General features: G+C 45.7%; 1 protein-coding gene across 7 annotated transcripts in view; it reads left to right on the forward strand.

The window, feature by feature from the left end:
• UBN1 (ubinuclein 1) overlaps positions 1 to 18,402 on the forward strand; it is a 35,854-nt gene that overhangs the window by 3,270 nt on the left and 14,182 nt on the right. For 5 of the 7 annotated variants that reach the window (XM_075010854.1, XM_075010851.1, XM_075010857.1 and 2 more), the window contains exons 4-13: positions 4,293 to 4,388; positions 4,660 to 4,794; positions 5,551 to 5,654; positions 8,769 to 9,207; positions 13,364 to 13,434; positions 14,155 to 14,284; positions 14,530 to 14,648; positions 15,095 to 15,223; positions 16,198 to 16,341; positions 18,052 to 18,102. In XM_075010854.1, coding sequence (XP_074866955.1) covers positions 4,293 to 4,388; positions 4,660 to 4,794; positions 5,551 to 5,654; positions 8,769 to 9,207; positions 13,364 to 13,434; positions 14,155 to 14,284; positions 14,530 to 14,648; positions 15,095 to 15,223; positions 16,198 to 16,341; positions 18,052 to 18,102 — 1,418 coding nt within the window. The remainder of the gene's footprint in view (positions 1 to 4,292; positions 4,389 to 4,659; positions 4,795 to 5,550; positions 5,655 to 8,768; positions 9,208 to 13,363; positions 13,435 to 14,154; positions 14,285 to 14,529; positions 14,649 to 15,094; positions 15,224 to 16,197; positions 16,342 to 18,051; positions 18,103 to 18,402) is intronic. The other 2 variants (XM_075010855.1, XM_075010858.1) reach the window with 2 other exon arrangements.

The following is an 18,402-nucleotide window of genomic DNA, read 5'->3' on the forward strand; positions in this document are numbered from 1 at the left end:
ACTTTTTTTAAAAGAAAATAAGCACATAACCTTCGTAACTCTAACCTTCCTAATCTGAAATGACTCTTAAAGAAAGTACCATTTGTTTAACCTTTAAGCTTGGTGTGTCTGCTGCTTAACAGGACTTTAACAACTGCACCAGAGGGTGGAAAAATAACCTGTCTTGCCAGTTTCACTTTGTTTATTTAAAAACAAACCAAAAAAAAGGCTAGCAGATCCCAGTAATGAAACTAAGAATTAGGTTTCAATTTCATTGTATTACTGCTTAGGAAACCTTTGGGAATTGTGTGGAGGGTTAGTACTTCTATTTTCTGGAGAGGAGTATTAAAAAAGGAGACTGGGGAGCAGTATTATAGCATGCATCCCCTGCTTTCCTCCAGCCAGAAGGCTGCTATTCAGAATTAAAGAAACTTCAGAAATTCTTTACATGTCTCTGAATTTCTGTAACATGCTATTCGCTGCATCACACAGATGAGGCCTCAGAAATAGCTGCTGCAACTCATGAACACCTCTCTTGTTTTTCAGTTGGTGGATATGCTTTAGAATTAGATTCTAAAGCTCTCACTCAAAGGCTCAAAAAGTATATTCTCTGTGTGGAGCACTATCAATTTCTATTCAACTAAGCTTTCGTTTAAGAAAAAAAGTAGCCTTTATGGTGGTAAATGTTAAACCATGGGTAAAATAACGCTGCTCTGTCATTTTAAGTGTGCAGACAGCCACAGAGCTTCTGTTGCTGCTCAGAGCTTTGCCAAACTGCCTCCTGACTGGAGCCAGTCTTCATTGCCATTCTACTGAATCCAAGGGACAAAAATGAAGTTGACAAAAATTGGTTCAGTATGTGGTATTGTTGCTTTTGGGGAAATGAGTGGTTGTTTTCTTGACGATTTTTTGAGGAGATAAAATTTATCAGGCACATATTAATTGCGAAAGACCAAAGGTCCAAACAGAGTCCAAGGACATCAGCTTAGTAGCAATGGCAGTGCTAGCTGCTTTCCTGTCGCTGGGACACTCACATGGGAATTGCCTCTGTACTGTATAGTAGTGCACTCCTGTCATCAGATACTTGAGTCCGCTGGATATTGGGTGTGGGTTTCTTTTGAGGTGTGAATGGGTAGGCATGAAGAAAGAGATGGGTGAGCTGTTTCAGGGGAAAATATGGTATTAGAAAGATTTGGGGAGGAGAGAGAAGAAAAGAAAGGTGGGAGGAAATAGGCCAAAGCTGAGGATAGAATCTTGGTTACAGCTGAAAACATGATTTAGAGGCCTAGGGAAAATGAGGTAGTCCCAGTTTAAGGCCTTTTCAATTTTAAAAAAGTGTTGTTATTGACTCTGTTACACTTAGTTTGAGTTGTATATACCAGCTGTGTTTATGTAGGACAGTAGATTAAATACATAAAAATAAAATCGCAGTCAGCATAAATTTAATATATGTAGTTATAATACTGAACGTTGCCACATCTGTGCATGTTTTGGTGTGGTATTTTCTCAAGGAAATGAAATGTGACATTTGAGTTTTCAATATTAGCTAACAAAATTGAAAACATTATTTATATGAAAATGACAGTGCAAATATGTAGGTTTGAAACATTTAAGCAGAGAAAAATGCATAGAATTTCAGGCTGCCAACCCAGGTCCATCTGGACACACAGGACCCTGTAGAAGGAGACTAGTTTTGATGTAATGACTGGACCGAGCCTGTTCTTCAGTTTTGAAAAGATTCATTCTGTGTTTGCTGGACCCTTATGCGGTTGTTTCCCCTCCACCCCACGTTTTCTGATTTAAACTGAGTTTAAGCCTGGTATTTACTAGCTTCCTGTCCTAAAGTAGTTGTACCTGGGAAATTGCCAGCCCTTGGGAGAGGAGGTGGGCACAACAATAACGTGGGAAGGGTTAAAATGAGCGTAAAGGTGCAGGAAAAGATAAACACACTGAAGGATACCCCCTCCCTGCCACCACACAGGAGAAAATACAAAATGGTCTGTCCTAAGAAGGTTTAACACAAGCATTGTCTACTGGTAAGTTGGTCAGATAGTGTTTTCCCAGTTTAGGGTAATTAATTTTTTTTTTTTTTTTTCCTGCCTTGATGGCCCAGCAGGGCACCTACTTTGGTTTCTTATCTCCTCAGTCATTTCTTGAAGGAGATCCATGTTTCTTTTCTGATGGGGGTATGTCCAAGCTGTACATTTTCTTACATCCATTATATTTCTCCATACAAGCAGGCTGCCCAGGGACAGCAGTTTAGCTTCTTTTAAGCGACCATTAACAAGTATAATTGCAGTTGTTGCAAGGTATTGCACAGCACTTCCCATGCAAGCCTACTTTGGTCATAAAGTAAAAGCTTTACAGAGAAAACATATTAAAGCAATAAACGAACCCATCTGCATGCTGATAACTTTAACGTGGCTTCTGGCAGGAACAGTCCTTCAGACTCCCGTCCAAGGTGTGTTCCTTGTGGTGACCGGTTCATCACAGCTTCCTGTCAGAACAAACACACTCATAGTATATTGCGTTAATCCTTTATACAGTTCAGGGGTCTTTGAGCTGTAGTTTTCAGAAACAGGTAGTGGTACTCAGCGGTTCTGCCTCTCTCTCAATAGGTATCTTGGCTTGGATGGGAGAAATTACATTCCTGTTGACTGTGGTTTTCCTTGGGAATCCACCTCCCACCGCCCAAAAACATCTTTGAAGGACCTAGTACTTTCCTGAGATTGCGTTCATCTGGTTTTTTGCAAAAGCAGTTCTGTACAGTCTCACAGGAGTAAAATAAAACACTTTAATTTCTAATGCAATGAATTCCAAAGATGTTAAACTTTACTGAATTAAGTTGACTTCAGGGAGGTTTGTTGGGGATACTAGTAGTCTGTCACAGTGCCTGGAAGACAGCATTCCAAAATGTCATTGAGTATAAAATTGAATAACTTACATCCTCTTAAGGGTATCTGATCAACTACAGAGCTTATCAAATATTCGGGATTCTTTTTTTTGCAGTATCTGAATACTGGTAAAATTGCTCCAATAATAAATAATACGCTTTCTGTTCAACCAGGTTTAGTATCAAATTGTATTTAAGTAGAAATTGTATTGACAGTATATTAAATAAAATACACTGCATGATAAACATTACACACGTACTAGATCTTAAGGCCGGAATGGATCATAATGATCATCTGGGTTGGAGGGTCTCAAGCTTTTGCTGCGTGCTCCCCTCACCCGCAGCAGATTTGGGTTCCATGTGTACCTTCCTCTTTCGAAGAAATAGTTTTTATGGATGGCAGATGTCTGGGAACCCATACTGGCTGGAGTGCCCCAGCTCATGGGCATCCCAGCAGGACATAGTTGGGCTGTGCCCCTACCCTGGGACACCCTCCCCCTAGAACTATTCACAGGATATAGTCTTCTCTGGTCCTGGTTGAGTCCCTAGTACGCATGCATGCACAAGAGCCTGTGGGGGCAGGGAGGAGATGGTTCCAGACACACCAGTGAGCTGGAATGGGGGCCTTCCTCCACAGGGAAAGGTAATTCTCCCATCCTGCTCCTTCCGCCCTTCTCCTCAGTTTTCCAGCATGGCAGCAGGAGCTGGAGACTCTGCTTGCGAGAGGAATTCTTTTATCTTCAATATTTTGAAGAAACAAGTTTTGTGCTTGTGCCTCTTGTTTACTTCCTGAGGTGTGCCCCAGTTTGAAAACCAGAAGTTCAGACTGACCCACATAAGAAATCCAGAGCATTTCCCCCAAGAATTCCTGTTACAGGCCTTCGAATGTTTGATTGAACTGGAATATATATTTTAAAAACCTAATCAGGATGTGAAAACATGATGGGGTGGAGAAATCCCACTCTTTCCTTTAGTAACTTGTTCTGAGAGTTCATCTGTTCTCTCAAGGAACTGTAAGTGTTTGGCTTTAGGGGTGTGTGCTGGGGCAGGAAGGCCTGACAGTGCAGCATTTCTTATCACTTTGGGTTGGATTCGTAGGTGCTGGGGGCCTTTTTAAGGCCTGGTGCTAAGGACTCTCTCTCTCTGCCTTTCTTGTTTTGCTCCTAGCAATGGAGGAGAAATACATTCAGCTCAGTGTTACTCTGTTTACATGGTCATAGAGGAATGCCTCTTCCTGCTGGAGGAGGTCTGTGCTCACGTGTGAGAAGCTGGGTATCCAGCCCCAGCACTCGCCCAGCCAGGCCCCTTCATGACAGAGTGAACAGAGAGAGACAAGGAAGCAATGCCAGCCTCCTGCATCAGGACTGGTCCTTGCAATAGGCTGAGACGGGAGGGGAATGTCATTGATCTCTCATTTCAGGGTGGGAAGAAGCGCAGGAAGGACCGTATGCAGGACTTGATTGATATGGGGTATGGATACGACGAATCTGATTCCTTCATTGATAATTCTGAAGCGGTGAGTCATGAATGAAGGGCCATAAATTCACGTGCTTCTAGAGCCGCTGGTGGTGCGGGAGAACATTGGTGCAGTGCAGAAGAGCATGCTGGGGGAAAGCAATGGCAGAGAACTCCAGCAGCATCTGCAGGGTGGGAGAATATCTAGGTCCTAGACACAGTTACAAGGAGACTTGTCAGTGGGGAGCTGGGGAACATGCAGTCCAGCTACTCCCCAAAATGGGAGGAGAACAACTTAACCCTGTTGATGAGTCTCTCTCTTTCTTTTTCAGTATGACGAGCTCGTTCCAGCTTCTCTTACAACGAAGTATGGAGGGTTTTACATCAACTCAGGAACGCTGCAGTTCCGGCAGGCATCTGAATCAGAGGATGACGTTATCAAAGAGAAGAAAAAGAAGTCTCCCAAGGTCAGGGATTCTGCTGTTGGAGAGATTTTCTGTCATTAAGTTTTGGTGCACAGGTTGGATTTGCTTCAAGGGAAATAGTGTTTGGAAACTTTGGGTTGGGTTTCTGCTTTAGGGAGGGTTGGAGCTATTAGGAACTTATTCTCAGATCAGTAGGTCAGAACCTATCCTGTTGGGTAATAACACCAGGAAAGCTGCCTACTCCCACGTAGAACAAGTGGGTGATCTCTATGGATTCCTAGAGGAGAAATGGCATCACCATTAGGAGCTGGTTAATCTTTGCGGGGAACTGCAGGCCTGAATGGAAATATCCTCTTCTCTTGTGCGGGGGGGGTGAGCCCTTCACATTGGTGCTGAGCTGTCTTGGGAAAGGAGGCCTCTGCCGGAGAAGCTTGTGCTACTGCCCTATGGTAACAGCTGCTTGAAGGGTTTAAACCTCAACAAGGGCCGTCAAACAGGCTCTTCGCCCAGCACTAAGCTGATCTGAATAGGGAGGCAAGAAATTGAGCTGGTTTTATTCATGCAGTCCTGGACTTACTAGTGGGATCCCAGAAGAGCTGAAGAAGTCTGCTAGTGCAGACGTTAGCCATCGTGCTCCGTGTCCGCTGTACGGGTTAATATCTTGGGGGTGGGGGTGTCGATTTGTGATATTCCCAGGCTGTCAGCAGCAGATTTGACAAAGGGCTCAAGAGCGCCTCCCTGCAGGAGAAGTCGTTGTATAGCCTACCCCGCTGACTCTGGTTCGCGTTCAATCCCTAGAAGCGGAAGTTGAAAGAAGGAGGTGAAAAGAAGAAGAAGAAGATGAAAGATGACTCCTGTGAGAAGGAAAAGAAGTCAAAAAAATCAAAGTTCCCCAAAGCTGGGTAAGAAGAAGCCCTTTGTGTTCATGGAGGGGGGGACTGGAAATGCTGGGGATCAGTCTGCCCCTGCCTTTCTGAGGGCAGGTTGCATTTATTTGTGCTGCAGTAATGTCCCAAAGCCCCGGCAGGGCAGGGCACTGGATGAGCTCCTCAGAAGATGTTTCCATGTCCCAAATTGTTACAGTCTAGATGGGCAAAAAGCCAGGTGCAAGTTTAGGGGGAAAGGGCTCAGCACCCAAACAATGAGGTTAGGGCAATGAGGGGCGCCTGGCTTGTGAGCTGTTACCTTAGTCATTATGGTGCTGGGGTGAATGATGTGGAGTGGCATGAGGGGATGAGTATAGAGGAGGGAGGAGAAGAAAATACTGGCTGTTGTGATGGGCAGAGCAAGGAGAGAAAGCTGGAAAGGAGTGTGGAGTGTGAGGCTTAGCACAGAGAGATGTAAGGAGGCTGGAGCAATCAGGCAAGCAGAGCTGAAACAGAGCCGTGAGCTGGTGCCATCCCTGGGGAAAAAATACTTGATCCCATGTGTGAGGCATTTCTGGCTTTGAATGCTTGTCTCTTTGGGCTTTCTCCTTTGAAACCTTCTTGTCATTGCTGGGCTACAAATGTTGCCAGTTCTTTTTAGGGCTGTTGGTGTTCTAATGCTTCCTAACAGCTGTGGTTTGTACTCGCTCTGATTTCTGCATCTGCCTTCTTGGTCTGGCTGGCTCTCCCCCACTGACCTCTGTAGTCTGTGCTCTGTGGCTGGCTCATTGCCCTATCCCCTAGGCTCCTTCCCTCTTCATTTAATTATATTCCTGGATTTCCTTTCTTTTTGCTGCTGTTTGATTTCTGGCAAAATAGTATTATTCCAGTTACGTCTGCCTCTCTAAAAGCCATCTGACTTGTCATGCTGAGTGCTGGGAGCCTTGAAAATCCATCCAGAAAGGGAATATGATGTGGGGTTGTCACTAGCAGGGAAATGTTTCAAATAAATCAGGCTTCCTCCAAATCCCCTTTCTCTTGTTTCAGTTCTAAGTGCTCATGGCTTAAGGTTCTGTTCCTGCATTTCTAGCACATCCCTGGCTGTGCTATTTGGGCTGCAAAGCAAACTTTGATGGAACAAGAGATTTAAGCTCCACCATAGCAGGTCTCATTAGCAGGAGCAGACTTCTGCACAAGCTAATGTTAGTCCATATCATTGCTATATGGAATTCTGCAACTTCCCTGCACTTCTAAGAGACAGCTCTCAAGAGTGGTACTTGAGATGCTCTTGTTGAATGGGACAGAGATCGAAAGGTGGCCTCTGAGGGCATGAAACAAATCTTACCATTGGGACCAAGATCTGAGTGGTGCTGGACTCAAACAGGAAGAAAGTTGAGGGCCTAGAACAGTGCTGTGATGGGCATTCTCAGTTCTTCTTTGCTGACGATAGCTGGTGCACATTGGACCAGCCACCACTTCCAATGACAGGCCAGCTGTTTTGTCTGTGTGATGGTGATGTGTTTGAGGATAGTCATGTAAAAGTCTTCACTTCCTCTTAACGAGCGTTCTGTGAATGAATGAGTGAATTCATGCCAGTGACAGTGATGATAAGATGGGGACAAATAGGTACAAGAAATATAAAGGTTTGTAGGATGTGAGGTGACCTTTGTGATGGGGTAGATCAGACATTCCTTTGGAGGTGTCACCCGGCATGTTGGTCCTCGCCAGTGATGCTCACCTTCCTGCCTTCTGGGGCTCCCTACCCCCTTTGCCCTGCTAGGCCAGAAGCTCTGATCTCTCCCCTCCAAGACACAGAGTTGAGGTTATACCCTTCCCTTCTGCAGAGCAGCACACACTGAACTGGCTCAGCTATAAGGGCAGAACCTAGGAACCTAGCGCCCAAAGGGGATCAAAACCCCAATTAAATCTCCTACTCTGTATAGAAGCTTTACACAGAGGAAGGGCATAAATGTATTCATCTTCCTTAACAATGAAAGAGAGCAGCACAATGGTTGCTTCTCTCCCCTTGCCTCCCCCCAGCAGCAATTAATTATACCGGACTTAATAATAAGCAAAAGTAAGTTTAGTAAGTATAAAGGGTAAGATTTAAGTGGTTGCACGTAAAAACAGTTTGGTGTAAGTTACGAAGTTAAAATAAGCGATAGATGCCAGCTAGTTCTAATCCACTAAGACACTTTTATGTGCAACTTCTTACCCTAAACAGTTGTTCTTGTCTCAAGTAAAAAATCAGAGTTGATCTTTACTGTGGCCTGGGGATGCAGCTTTTTCTTCCAGCGTTCTTTGTTGCCAGGTTTCATCACTTTTTATCCTCTTGGGTGGGTGCGGTAGTCCCGGTTCTCTTTCCCCGTACCCCCGCCCCCACCCACCCCGTGCAAGAACATCTTCCCACCCCCCCAACATTTCTCACCCATGGAAAAATACCAGGTTCAGAATGGATTCCAGTACCCGCTGGCATGGTCATGTCTTTCTAGGACCAGCCACAGTTGGGGTTTACAGGACTGGATTATTCACAGGTGGTTGGTTTCAGTATGAGCAGCTGTTTCTGAAGTATCCCTAATGGCCCTCGTTAGCACATTGAGCATTAAAACCAGACTCACGTTTCATATTTCTAACTTCACATACAAGAAAGATAAAAATAGGATATACAGATTCAGCAGATAATACTGTTAAAATTGGTATGTTATATAACACATTTTCCATAAAGCATCTGTTATGCAAATTCATAAGCCAATTTTCATAGAGCATGGAGGGGATAGCAACCTTGTTATGATAGAACTTGATGTAATAGGTATCTTTATTTATTTATTTATTTATTTTTTTACATAGGATAAATAAGAATATCCCACAGTCACCAGCAGTTACTGGCGCTGTACAAAGTTATGTTTTCTGTGATAGCCGTAAGTTCCCAGTAAAGACCTTGAGAGGCTATACCTCCATGTTACTGGGGGCGGGAGGGTCTAGTGGTGGGGCAGAGCAGATCGTAGCATAGTTTCACGTGGGGCTCAGCATGTATGGTTGATACTCTGAGCAGGTACAGAGGTATTTCCTCTCTCCTCTCCTTTTAATGTCCTCTTCCTTTTATGGGGCTTATTGCCAGAAGGATGTTCTTGTTTTTTCCCTTGCTTGCAGCTTCACAGCATTGAATGCCAGTAAGGAGAAGAAGAAGAAGAAATATTCTGGTGCTCTGAGTGTCAAAGAGATGCTGAAGAAATTCCAGAAGGAGAAGGAAGCTCAGAAGAAGAGAGATGAGGAGCAGAGGATGGTGAAACCTTCCCCAGCAGAAGCTCCAGCCCCACGGGAAGTGGAGACTATGTCTGATCCTCTGCTATCTCTCTTTGGCCATGCCAGTGACAGTGACTTGCTTCAGGCTGCCACAGCTATGGACTCCCTAACCGATCTAGACCTGGAGCATCTCTTCAATGAATCTCCGGAAGGGAGTCCTTTCCATGACATGGAAGATGGGAGTGACCCTCCTGGGCCGGGCTTGGAGCAGGAGTTCAAACAACCTCCCTCCCTCCCAGAAGGAGTACCTGCCACACTGGAGAAGTGCATCAAGGAACTGACTCAGGTATTGCAGCTAGATTAGGCTTGGGATGTACTGTCCAGCAAGTGGTGGATGGTTTTATGCAGCTGAGGGAAGAGGCCAAGCTTCTTCTGTATGGTACATCCCCTGAGGTTTTTAAGTCTCGGCTGGACACGGTCCTGGCTGGGATGACTTAGTGGGGGTTGATCCTGCTTGAAGCAGGGGGCTGGACTAGATGACCTCCTGAGGTCCCTTCCAGCTCTGTGATTCTGTGGTACACAGGTGGGTTGCAGCTTCATTTGCTGGTGGGTTTCTGTCAAATAGAGGATTGGCTTCACTTCACATTGTTCCCCATCCTTATGAGAGTGAGGAACTGTGTGTAGAGCCCAGGGTGGTCCAGGTAGGTGTCACCTCAGTTTCTCCTGCACTTATGATGCAGCCAGTGCTTTGAGATGATATTAAAATGCTGTGTTGGCCTTGCAGTGTAGCTCGTGTACTGTGTTCAGTATCTGGTAAGTGTTACATTATCCTTGCCTTGGAGAGGTAGAGACTTAGGTCCATTTTACTGCTAATTTCTGTGACTGACTTAACATGCATGCACTTGTAACTAGCTGAAAGCAAGGTATGGGATAGTAGGTTCAAAGTGCAGTGATGGTGAGGGAGAGAGAATCTGAAGTGGCTCTTCATTCAGCCTTTCATAAGCTAAAGCAAGCAGAGGCCAGCAATAAGTTTTAGCTACACTCAGCATCTTATAGCATGGCAGTGACTGTACGTCCAGGGCTGTCCCTCAGCATTGTTAAAGTTCCAGAACTTCACCTTAAGATGCACAGAGGTGGATGCCTTGGTTGAACTATAGCTTAACATCCTTCTGCTGGGTCTCTGTTACTGGCAGAGAAGTCTGAGATGGAAAGAAAGAACTCCGCTTGACTTTCAGGTGCCACTGTTATGGCACTGACCACCGAGGGAGATGAGAGAGAACTTCAAATTCTGGAAGAAGACTGTGATACAAAGGTTTTGAGAGGCAGTAATCACTGTGCTTCTCGAGGACACTGTAGGGAATTGCATTCTAAGATTCACTTGCGTTTTTTTTCTCTGCTTATGAGCTGAGACTTAGAGTCATAGTGATCTTTCTGGTCTGCTGCTAACATTTAAATGTTGATTTCAGGTCCTAACCATTGCTCTGACCTCGTATAGAGCAATGGGAAGTCAGTGTGGTAGGGCTTGTCTCCACAACGCTGTGGCTCGATGCTGCAGCGATCAGTCCGCTGGCAGTCAATTTATTGTGTCTGTTTAGACACAGTAAATCAATCTATGCACACTCTCCTGTTGACTCTGGCACACCACCAGCATGAGAAGAGGTAGCCAGAGTAAAGGGGAGAGCATGCCTTACTGCACAGAAGACATCAGAGTCAGTCGGTGAACTTCAGCTACGCTGTGCAGTGGTGGTAAGCTGTTGGCACTGAGGTATCACAGGACAGGAAGTTCAGCCAGGCGTTGCTGCAGCAAAGCATGCCTGATAAAATGACATGGAACTTTTAATGGAGGTTGCCATTTGTAGCTCTGGCTGTTAATGGATAACAGTTGCAACAGATGTCCCTGGAGCGTGTCTTAGGTAGTGTTAATACAGTTCTCCCTTGCTGCAGTTAATTATTACACTGCTGAAAGGTAGGGTGGCAGCTAGTTATTCCTCAGTTGCTGGGTGATTCTGGGGGGAAACAATTCACTGTGCAGGGTCCCACATTTGTATTGCCTCGATTTTTAACTGGGGATTTGTGCACAGTACTTTTTACTTGGGGCAAGTTCTGTATAGGATTCACAAGCCGGAACTGACCCTTTTATATATGTGTTGACCTAATGCATTTAGCTGGTCCTCTGTCAGGAAGTCTTTTTTTGCCAAGTGTTGAGACTGGCCTAGTAAGGACTAGAAGAAACCAAATTAGCAGTAAGAGGCCCATCTCCTTGGTAGGGCAGTCCTTGTCTCACGCTGGATGTGCTACCCAAACTGCAAGCTTGAGTCTGACTGCTCCCGCATGAAATGTGGCCTTGTGCCTTGGAGGAGTCTTGTGCTGAGGTGCAAGGATCTGAGAAATTGTTTAGAGTAAAATAAAGGAGAATTGTGCTTTTTTTTCCACCCCCCCCCCCCCCCGCCCCATTGTGCTTCATGGAAATTTTTGAAAGGCTCTGTTTTGGTTCTGTTGTGCAATGGAACAGCATTTTGCATGGGGCGGGACCAAAAGAATGTCCTGCAAAATAGCAATCTCATTCTTGCTCAGGTCCGGTTTCTTTCTGACGAGAAGCAGGTCTCCAGAATTCCACTGCTGGCCTGCCCCTTTGGAGACAAGGGCCATTGCATTAGCCAGGAGATGGACTATCATCCCACAGATGTGGTCCAGTGCTTCTAACAATGCTCCTTTACTTTACTCTCAGCAATTGTATAATTTCTCAGCTGAGGTAAGAGGAAAGAGAGAAGAGACTCAAGCTGTACCTATCATCACATTTCTTGGCAGCTTCTCAGCAGGATCCATAGTACCTTCCTTTTGCGTGTAACCCTACCGATGAATACAGAAACGAACACCTAGCCACAGAGGAGTTCTCCCCACTTTCAAGTCTCAGTGAGGCACACATGTGGGGCTGGAGGAAGGGCAAAGTGTGTGGACTATAAATATGATCCCATCAAGCCAGAAGCAGACAGTATAAGGAATCCTGCCTTCTGTTCATCTATCCCACACCCTCATTTGTCAAGACTGTTCCCCCAGCCCCACCCTTGTTTGGCAGGATTGTACCCTGCCCAAAAAAACCCTTCTCTCATGCATGAATGGTAGTCCCCACTTCAATGCACCTGTGAAATTGAGAGAAGCCTTTTCTGTCCCTTGGGACCAAGCAGGTGACTCCTTAGCAACCCACACACCTGGTATGTTTCAACAACAACCTTCGCCTGGGAATAAGGCACAGATCCTCGCTCCTCCACACAAGACTGCTCCAGGGCACAAGGTTTCGTTTCCTGTGGGAGCAGTCAGACCCAGGCTTGCAGTTTGGGTTGCAGTTGAAAGCTTTCATTTGAATGGACGGTAAAACCAAACTATTGAAATGAAAAGTCAGTTTGAAGCGGAAAATCAGTGTTCTGTTCCAAAGAGGTTAAATAGGACATTTCAACCTTCTCAAAAGCCCTCTCCTCTCCTCTCAAATTTTGTTCTTAATGAAATTTTGTCAGAATCTCTGCGTTCTCTGGAAGCATTTTGCTTTTTGGTGACTGACTGGATGAAGCCATTAAAAGAGGAAATTTTAGAGAGCTCCCAGTTTTCCTGACTGCTTACTTGATGCCTGCGTTGGGGGTGTGGAGTCATCTGACTAGAACACAGCAAATCTGGGGAAAGCAGAGGAAGTGGTGTCTTTCCTGGCACATTGTACCTGCTTGCATTGCTTTTAGTGCTGGTGGGCGTGGCGTAGTCGCAGCATGTCTCTGTTGTACTATGATGCTTCGAAGCATCTGGGTTTGTCGATGAGCTGTGTTGGTTCCATTTCCCTTCAGTTTCTGCAACTCGCCCCTGGTGGCAGGCCTATGCGCATTGGCTGACCTCTTCCACTGCATCCATTCAAATGAGGGCAGTGGCAGAGTGGACCAGAAATGCAGGGCTGCACTGGAGTGCTGTGTTTTTCAGTTGTTCCTTGGCATGCTGCCCAGCATACAGACTAACGCACCTTTCGGGAGAGCCACACGCTTTCATTTGCAGAGGTGAGACGAGGCAGTTTTATATCTGCAAGTCAGAGTGAGGGGGAGAAAAACATTCTCTTCCAACAGTAGAGGTGCGCCAGGCAGCTTGGTGGGGAAAGCAAAGCATATCTTACCTTGTTGTGGTATTCTTGGAAATAGATTGAAATAGAGCAGCACTCCAGCTCCTTGTGGAGCTCGTGGTTCCCGGTTGCAAATGTCATGGTGTAGCTATGGCTAGAGGGGCGCTAGCCTAGCTAGCTGATTGACTGACTGGGGAGGTGGGGCTGTCAGTCCAGTTCCAGGCAAGTGGAAACCAATGCTCATGCTGTGCAAAGTAGGTGTTTACTTCCAGTTGGAGCTGAGGTGGGTGAAGTTGCTGGTACAGTTTTATTACAGTATCCCTGAGATTGCTTTGTAAACCATTTGATTACTTGTGCCTCTTTGTATCTGTGTGTGAGCTAACAGCTCATATTATCTACTGTGAACCAGGCTGCCAGAGCTGCAGAAGGAGAAGGCAAACAGAGGTTCTTCACGCAGGATATCAATAACATCATACTGGAGTAAGTGCCTCCCGTCCTCTCTTATCTCCTCTTAATATGTTGGACACCCACAACAACGGGGAAGGGAAAAAGTTGCATAGAACATATCCATTGGTAAATTAAGAGGGGAAGAGATCCCCTAGCTCTGTGGCTGAGGGCGTGGGTCAGGAGGCTGCCCTATGTAAGTTTCTCCTAGATGAGTCAGGACTAACCTGATGTCCTTCGTAGCTGGCCTTAAACTGGAGTGTTTTAAGTATTTGGCGGCAAGGGGAGGAGAACTAAGAGGTACGTCTGGTCATCCTGTTTCCATCTCCAGCTTCTGTTTGAAATACGCTGCTGGATGTGCTGTGCTTTGTCACTTAAATCAAATCCTGATTCTATAACTGGAAATAAAATGGCTGCTTCTAATTACAATAGCTTTTTACCACGAGGGCTCTTAGTGGTCATATTCTTGGCTATTCAGCCCTTTCTTGTTTCATTGCCTAGAGCTTCATTGGCCATCATGGTCCTGACTGCCTTGAAAGATCTGTGGAAGACATTACTCTTTAACCAATATTGACTAACTGTAACTTGCTCTTTGCGTGCTCGTTACTATGGTGGAGAAGCCGAGACTGATTATTACTCAGCTCACCACATCCCAAACGTTATACTGCTTTTTCTCCCTGCGCGTTGAAGCATTTATGTTGCTTTGAGAAGCCATGTTGAAGTCACGGTCAATGGTCTGTCTATCCTATTCTTCAGCATAGAGCTGCAGACCCGTGAACTGAATAGCCAGATCCGATCCGGGGTGTACGCTCACCTGGCCTCCTTCCTTCCTTGCAGCAAAGATACACTGGTCAAGCGTGCCCGCAGGCTTTATCTCTACGAACAGGTAGGTGAGCTCAGAAGCTCCACAATATCCTTTTAATTTACTGTCCAGAGCATGGCCATTCCTCTTTGTATGAGGCACTGCTTCCTCCCCTTGAACATATGGTGGCCACCGTGTCTGGTGGTCTGTTGAACATGTAGTGGTCGCCATGTCTGGTGGTACAGCTACAACACTACTATGGTAGCTGGGCTATGGGATGGCTTGAATGAAAAATTGTGTGTGAAACCTCACTATTGTGCTCTCTGAAGGGTGGCCGTCTGAAGGACCCACTCCAGAAGCTAAAGGAAGCCATTTGCCGGGCGATGCCAAACCAGATGATTAAATATCAGGAGGAGTGTCAAGCACATACACAAGCCAAGTTTGCTAAGTAAGCTTTTCCTTTTCTCGTCGTCATCTGTAGCCCTTCTTGGCAGGTTCCCTCCACCTGCAGGTAGCTCTCATGGCCTTTCCATTCTGGTCAGTCTTCTGTTTGTATGTTTAAGCTTAGATGGAGAATTGCTGAAGAACAAGTGCAGTGGTGTTGCTGTGTCGCCACTGTAGAGTACCAAAGGTTAGGGATCATGCATGTAGCAGTACCAGGTTCTTTAGAGGAAGGTGCAAGAAAGCACCTGCTTTCTAGTTGTTTGAAATTGTCTTACGGGTCTGACGCATGAGGATTAATACTCTTCCATAGCTTATATTTGTACTAAGTAGTTTAACTCGGTATGTTCTTGTGGTCCGTGACTAATCCTCTTCCAAATCTTGCTATGTTTTTTACTTGGTGATATCTGATGCGCTGGGTTCCACAGTTTACTGATACAGTTCTCTTCCCAGGATGCTGGAAGAGGAAAAGGACAAGGAGCAGAGAGAACGGGTGTGTTCAGATGAGGAAGATGATGAAGAGAAGGGAGGGAAGCGGATCATGGGACCTCGGAAAAAATTTCAGTGGAATGATGAAATCAGGTTTGGACAGATGGCGCTTTTGACTGAATCTCTTCCTTTCATTCTGCTCCAGGCTCTTGAGCTTGATGGAGTTGGAAGTACACAGTATGACTTCTGTTTTTTATCTCTGGCTTCATGTGTCAGACCCTAACTCCTGAATCCATTCACAATCTGCTCAGAGGCTTGTTGTTACCCTTTAGGAGACCACTGTAGCATTTGTTTGTCTCATATCCTGTGTGTATTCTAAAAGCCTCCCACTTGCAGGCATGGTGCTGGCTTTCTAGGGGACAGCAAAGGGCTTCACCAGATAGATGCCAGGATAGTGGCTAGGTAAGGTGTTAAAGATATTTGAGAGTAGGGAGCCTTTCTGGGAAAGAGGAAGCTGCACTAAAGATAAAAGATCCTACAGACTGCTGGTCACTGAAACTGCTAGAGCCGGTACGCATGAAGCAGCTGGGAATTAAGTGGGTGGTGAAGACGAGGAGGTTAGGGTGGCATGGTTGGAGGGGGCGTATGAGACAGGGCGGAGATAACACTGATCAACCCCTCCATGCCTTTTTGTTCCACGACAAAGGCACAAAACTAAATTAAGTGCTGGTTTCTTTAGAACATACACTTCACGCCACATTCTAGTCTCCTTCTGGAACGAACAGCTGCAGTTTGGTGTCAAGATACAGATTTAGATTTCATGGCCATTCAAAGTTGAAATTAGGGCAGAGGGTGATGACGTTCCGTACCTCAAGTTGTTAAGCTGAAGAAGCCAGAAATATCTAGCTGGCTGGGTGCATTACTGTGCAGGTGTTGCTGTTTCCTGTAGGACCACCTCTTGGGAACTTCTGGGCTTGGGACCCTCAGTTTGGTCCGTGGTCTGACCCAGAGCGGCAGAGCCTCGTGTAAGGAGTCTGATTAAAATATTCACTTGGCTCTGGTGAATTGAGTGCACTCTGGCAGAAATGGTTGTGGGTAACCTGGTCTGAGGCCTGCCTGTCCCTCAGGGAGCTGCTTTGCCGCCTGGTGAAGACTAAACTTGATGGCTACGAGCTGGAGAAGAACAAGGCTCAGTCTCTGGAGGACTACGTGAAGGCTTTTCTAGACGCAGAGGTCAAGCCCCTCTGGCCGAAGGGCTGGATGCAGGCCAGGTGAGTCACAGCAAGGCGCTTCTCTTGAGCCTTATTTCACAGGATCTTGCACTATGCGAGACATGGGTGAGTTCTCAATAGTGTCCCCATTTTCCAGAAGGGAAGTAGTAGCAGAAAGGGTAAGTGGTTTGCCCAAGGTGCAAGTTCCATAACTGGCTTGAACCTGAGCTTTTCACTCCTGATTGATAGTCTGTTTCCTCCTCACATATTCCAGTGAGGAAATCAGCACAAGTGAGAAGCAGAGTCACTTTGGTGCCACTGTCAGCTGTTGTCTTGCTGGTTTTGCTTACTGGCTTAAAAGAAGGCAGTGGTAGACTCCTGCTATGGGGATTCTTCATCTCTTTGTCTGAAATGAGTTGTTCTACAAAAGAAAAGTAGGTCCCAGCTTCTTATCAATGTAAACTGTCAATGACTTGCCTAGCTAGACACCTGCACGCCTAGGTACTGCAGTTATACATGGAAATGAGGCTCACAAATGTGTGGACATTTGTAATGTACCATTCAGAGAAGATGAACTGGGCAATGGGATTGGAAAATGGGTAAGGAGGATTCCAGATCTTTAAATGCATCTCTACATTTGGAGAGACAAGTTGAGGTTTGTAAAAACCTCACCTTTTATCTGAGAGTAACCAAAAATAGTCCCATGGCTGTGTCCTGAATTCCAAATCAATGTTTAAGACCATGAGCATTTAAATGTTTCCTGCAGTTGCAGGTGTAAGGTAGCTTGCAGTTTCTATGAATTTAATTGTGAAATTGACTAGACAGTGACTATGAACACAAATAACTTTTTTTCACTTGCTGTCCAACTGCTGAAGCAAAACAGTCTGTTTCTCAGAGCTTACAGGCTAAGGGCAGACGTGGGCAGAGACAGAAGGCAGGGAAGAGTAAATGGGAATAGCTCAGTTTCAAGCTTAGGTACAAGACAGCTCAGTTCACCGCAAACAAGAAGGCGGAACTTGGTTAGTCTGCTGGTGTGCTGAGACCACCAGTTGTCACACAGACCAGTACTGTCTCTGGTTTCCTTGCATTCCCCAGTCTCGGTATCTACCTGTAGTCTTCTGTTTAAAATAGATTGTATGTCTTTTGTGGCAGGAGATTCTTTAACTTCTGTGTTTGTACAGCACATGCTGTGAAAATACAAATGATACATGATGATCATCTTAAAGAGGATCTTCTACCCTATCTATATTGAGGTTTCTGTCGACAAGTTCAGCGAGGTGGTGGGTTGTCTACCTCTGGCTTGTGGTTAGTGTGTTTTTATGGTCTGAGCTGAGAGAGAGGCTGGTACGGGAAGTAGAGGGTCTGGCAGTTTTTAATAGAGGGGCAGATGTATTCAAAATGTCAGCCCTGACTGCATATTTGTAAGCTTTTTTTATCCAGACATCTGCAGAACCAGCTGCAGTTATCCTTCTGTTAGCTGAACTGGGCTTGGTGTTTCCATGCCAGTTTGCTTAGCAGAAGGCTCGTTATGAATTTGTAACAATAAATTGACTTGGAACCTATGGAGAGAGGAGCCTCCACCCCTTGGAGAAGGGCTTGAAGGGGAGATTGTGTTGCAGTAAGAGAGGGGCTTCCTGAAAGAACTGGGTGCCTAATAACGGGCTCACCTTGTCGTGCATCATGGTACAGTAGAGCTCTCCTCTCCAGTCATCCCTGTCATTCTCGTCAGCTGGGCTGGGGGAACTGCTCACTGCTTTCTTTGCTTTTCAGGACCCTGTTTAAGGAGAGCAGGCGTGTGCATGGACACCTGACATCAATCCTGTGAGTATCTTGCCTTACTTGCCCTCCTCCTTGGTTGCTATTTGCTAGCAATCAATCTCACGTAGAACAACAAAGTTCTCACCATTCATGAGTTACCTTGACATGAGGCCTCCAGTCCTCTTTGTTCAGCCCTCTCCAGATATAATTTGGTTTTGCGTGAGCTGAGGGGGCCTCTGAGACGTAGCATAGCTATTGTTTGCATATGACGTCACCTTCAACAATAGATATGCTGGCACGTGTTCACTTTGAGAGTCTGCCCGATAAGAGCTTTAAACTGGTCTGGGCTTGCCTAGAGTTGAG

This window comes from Carettochelys insculpta, chromosome 16 (assembly GCF_033958435.1).
Source record: "Carettochelys insculpta isolate YL-2023 chromosome 16, ASM3395843v1, whole genome shotgun sequence".
Lineage (NCBI taxonomy): Eukaryota > Metazoa > Chordata > Testudines > Carettochelyidae > Carettochelys > Carettochelys insculpta.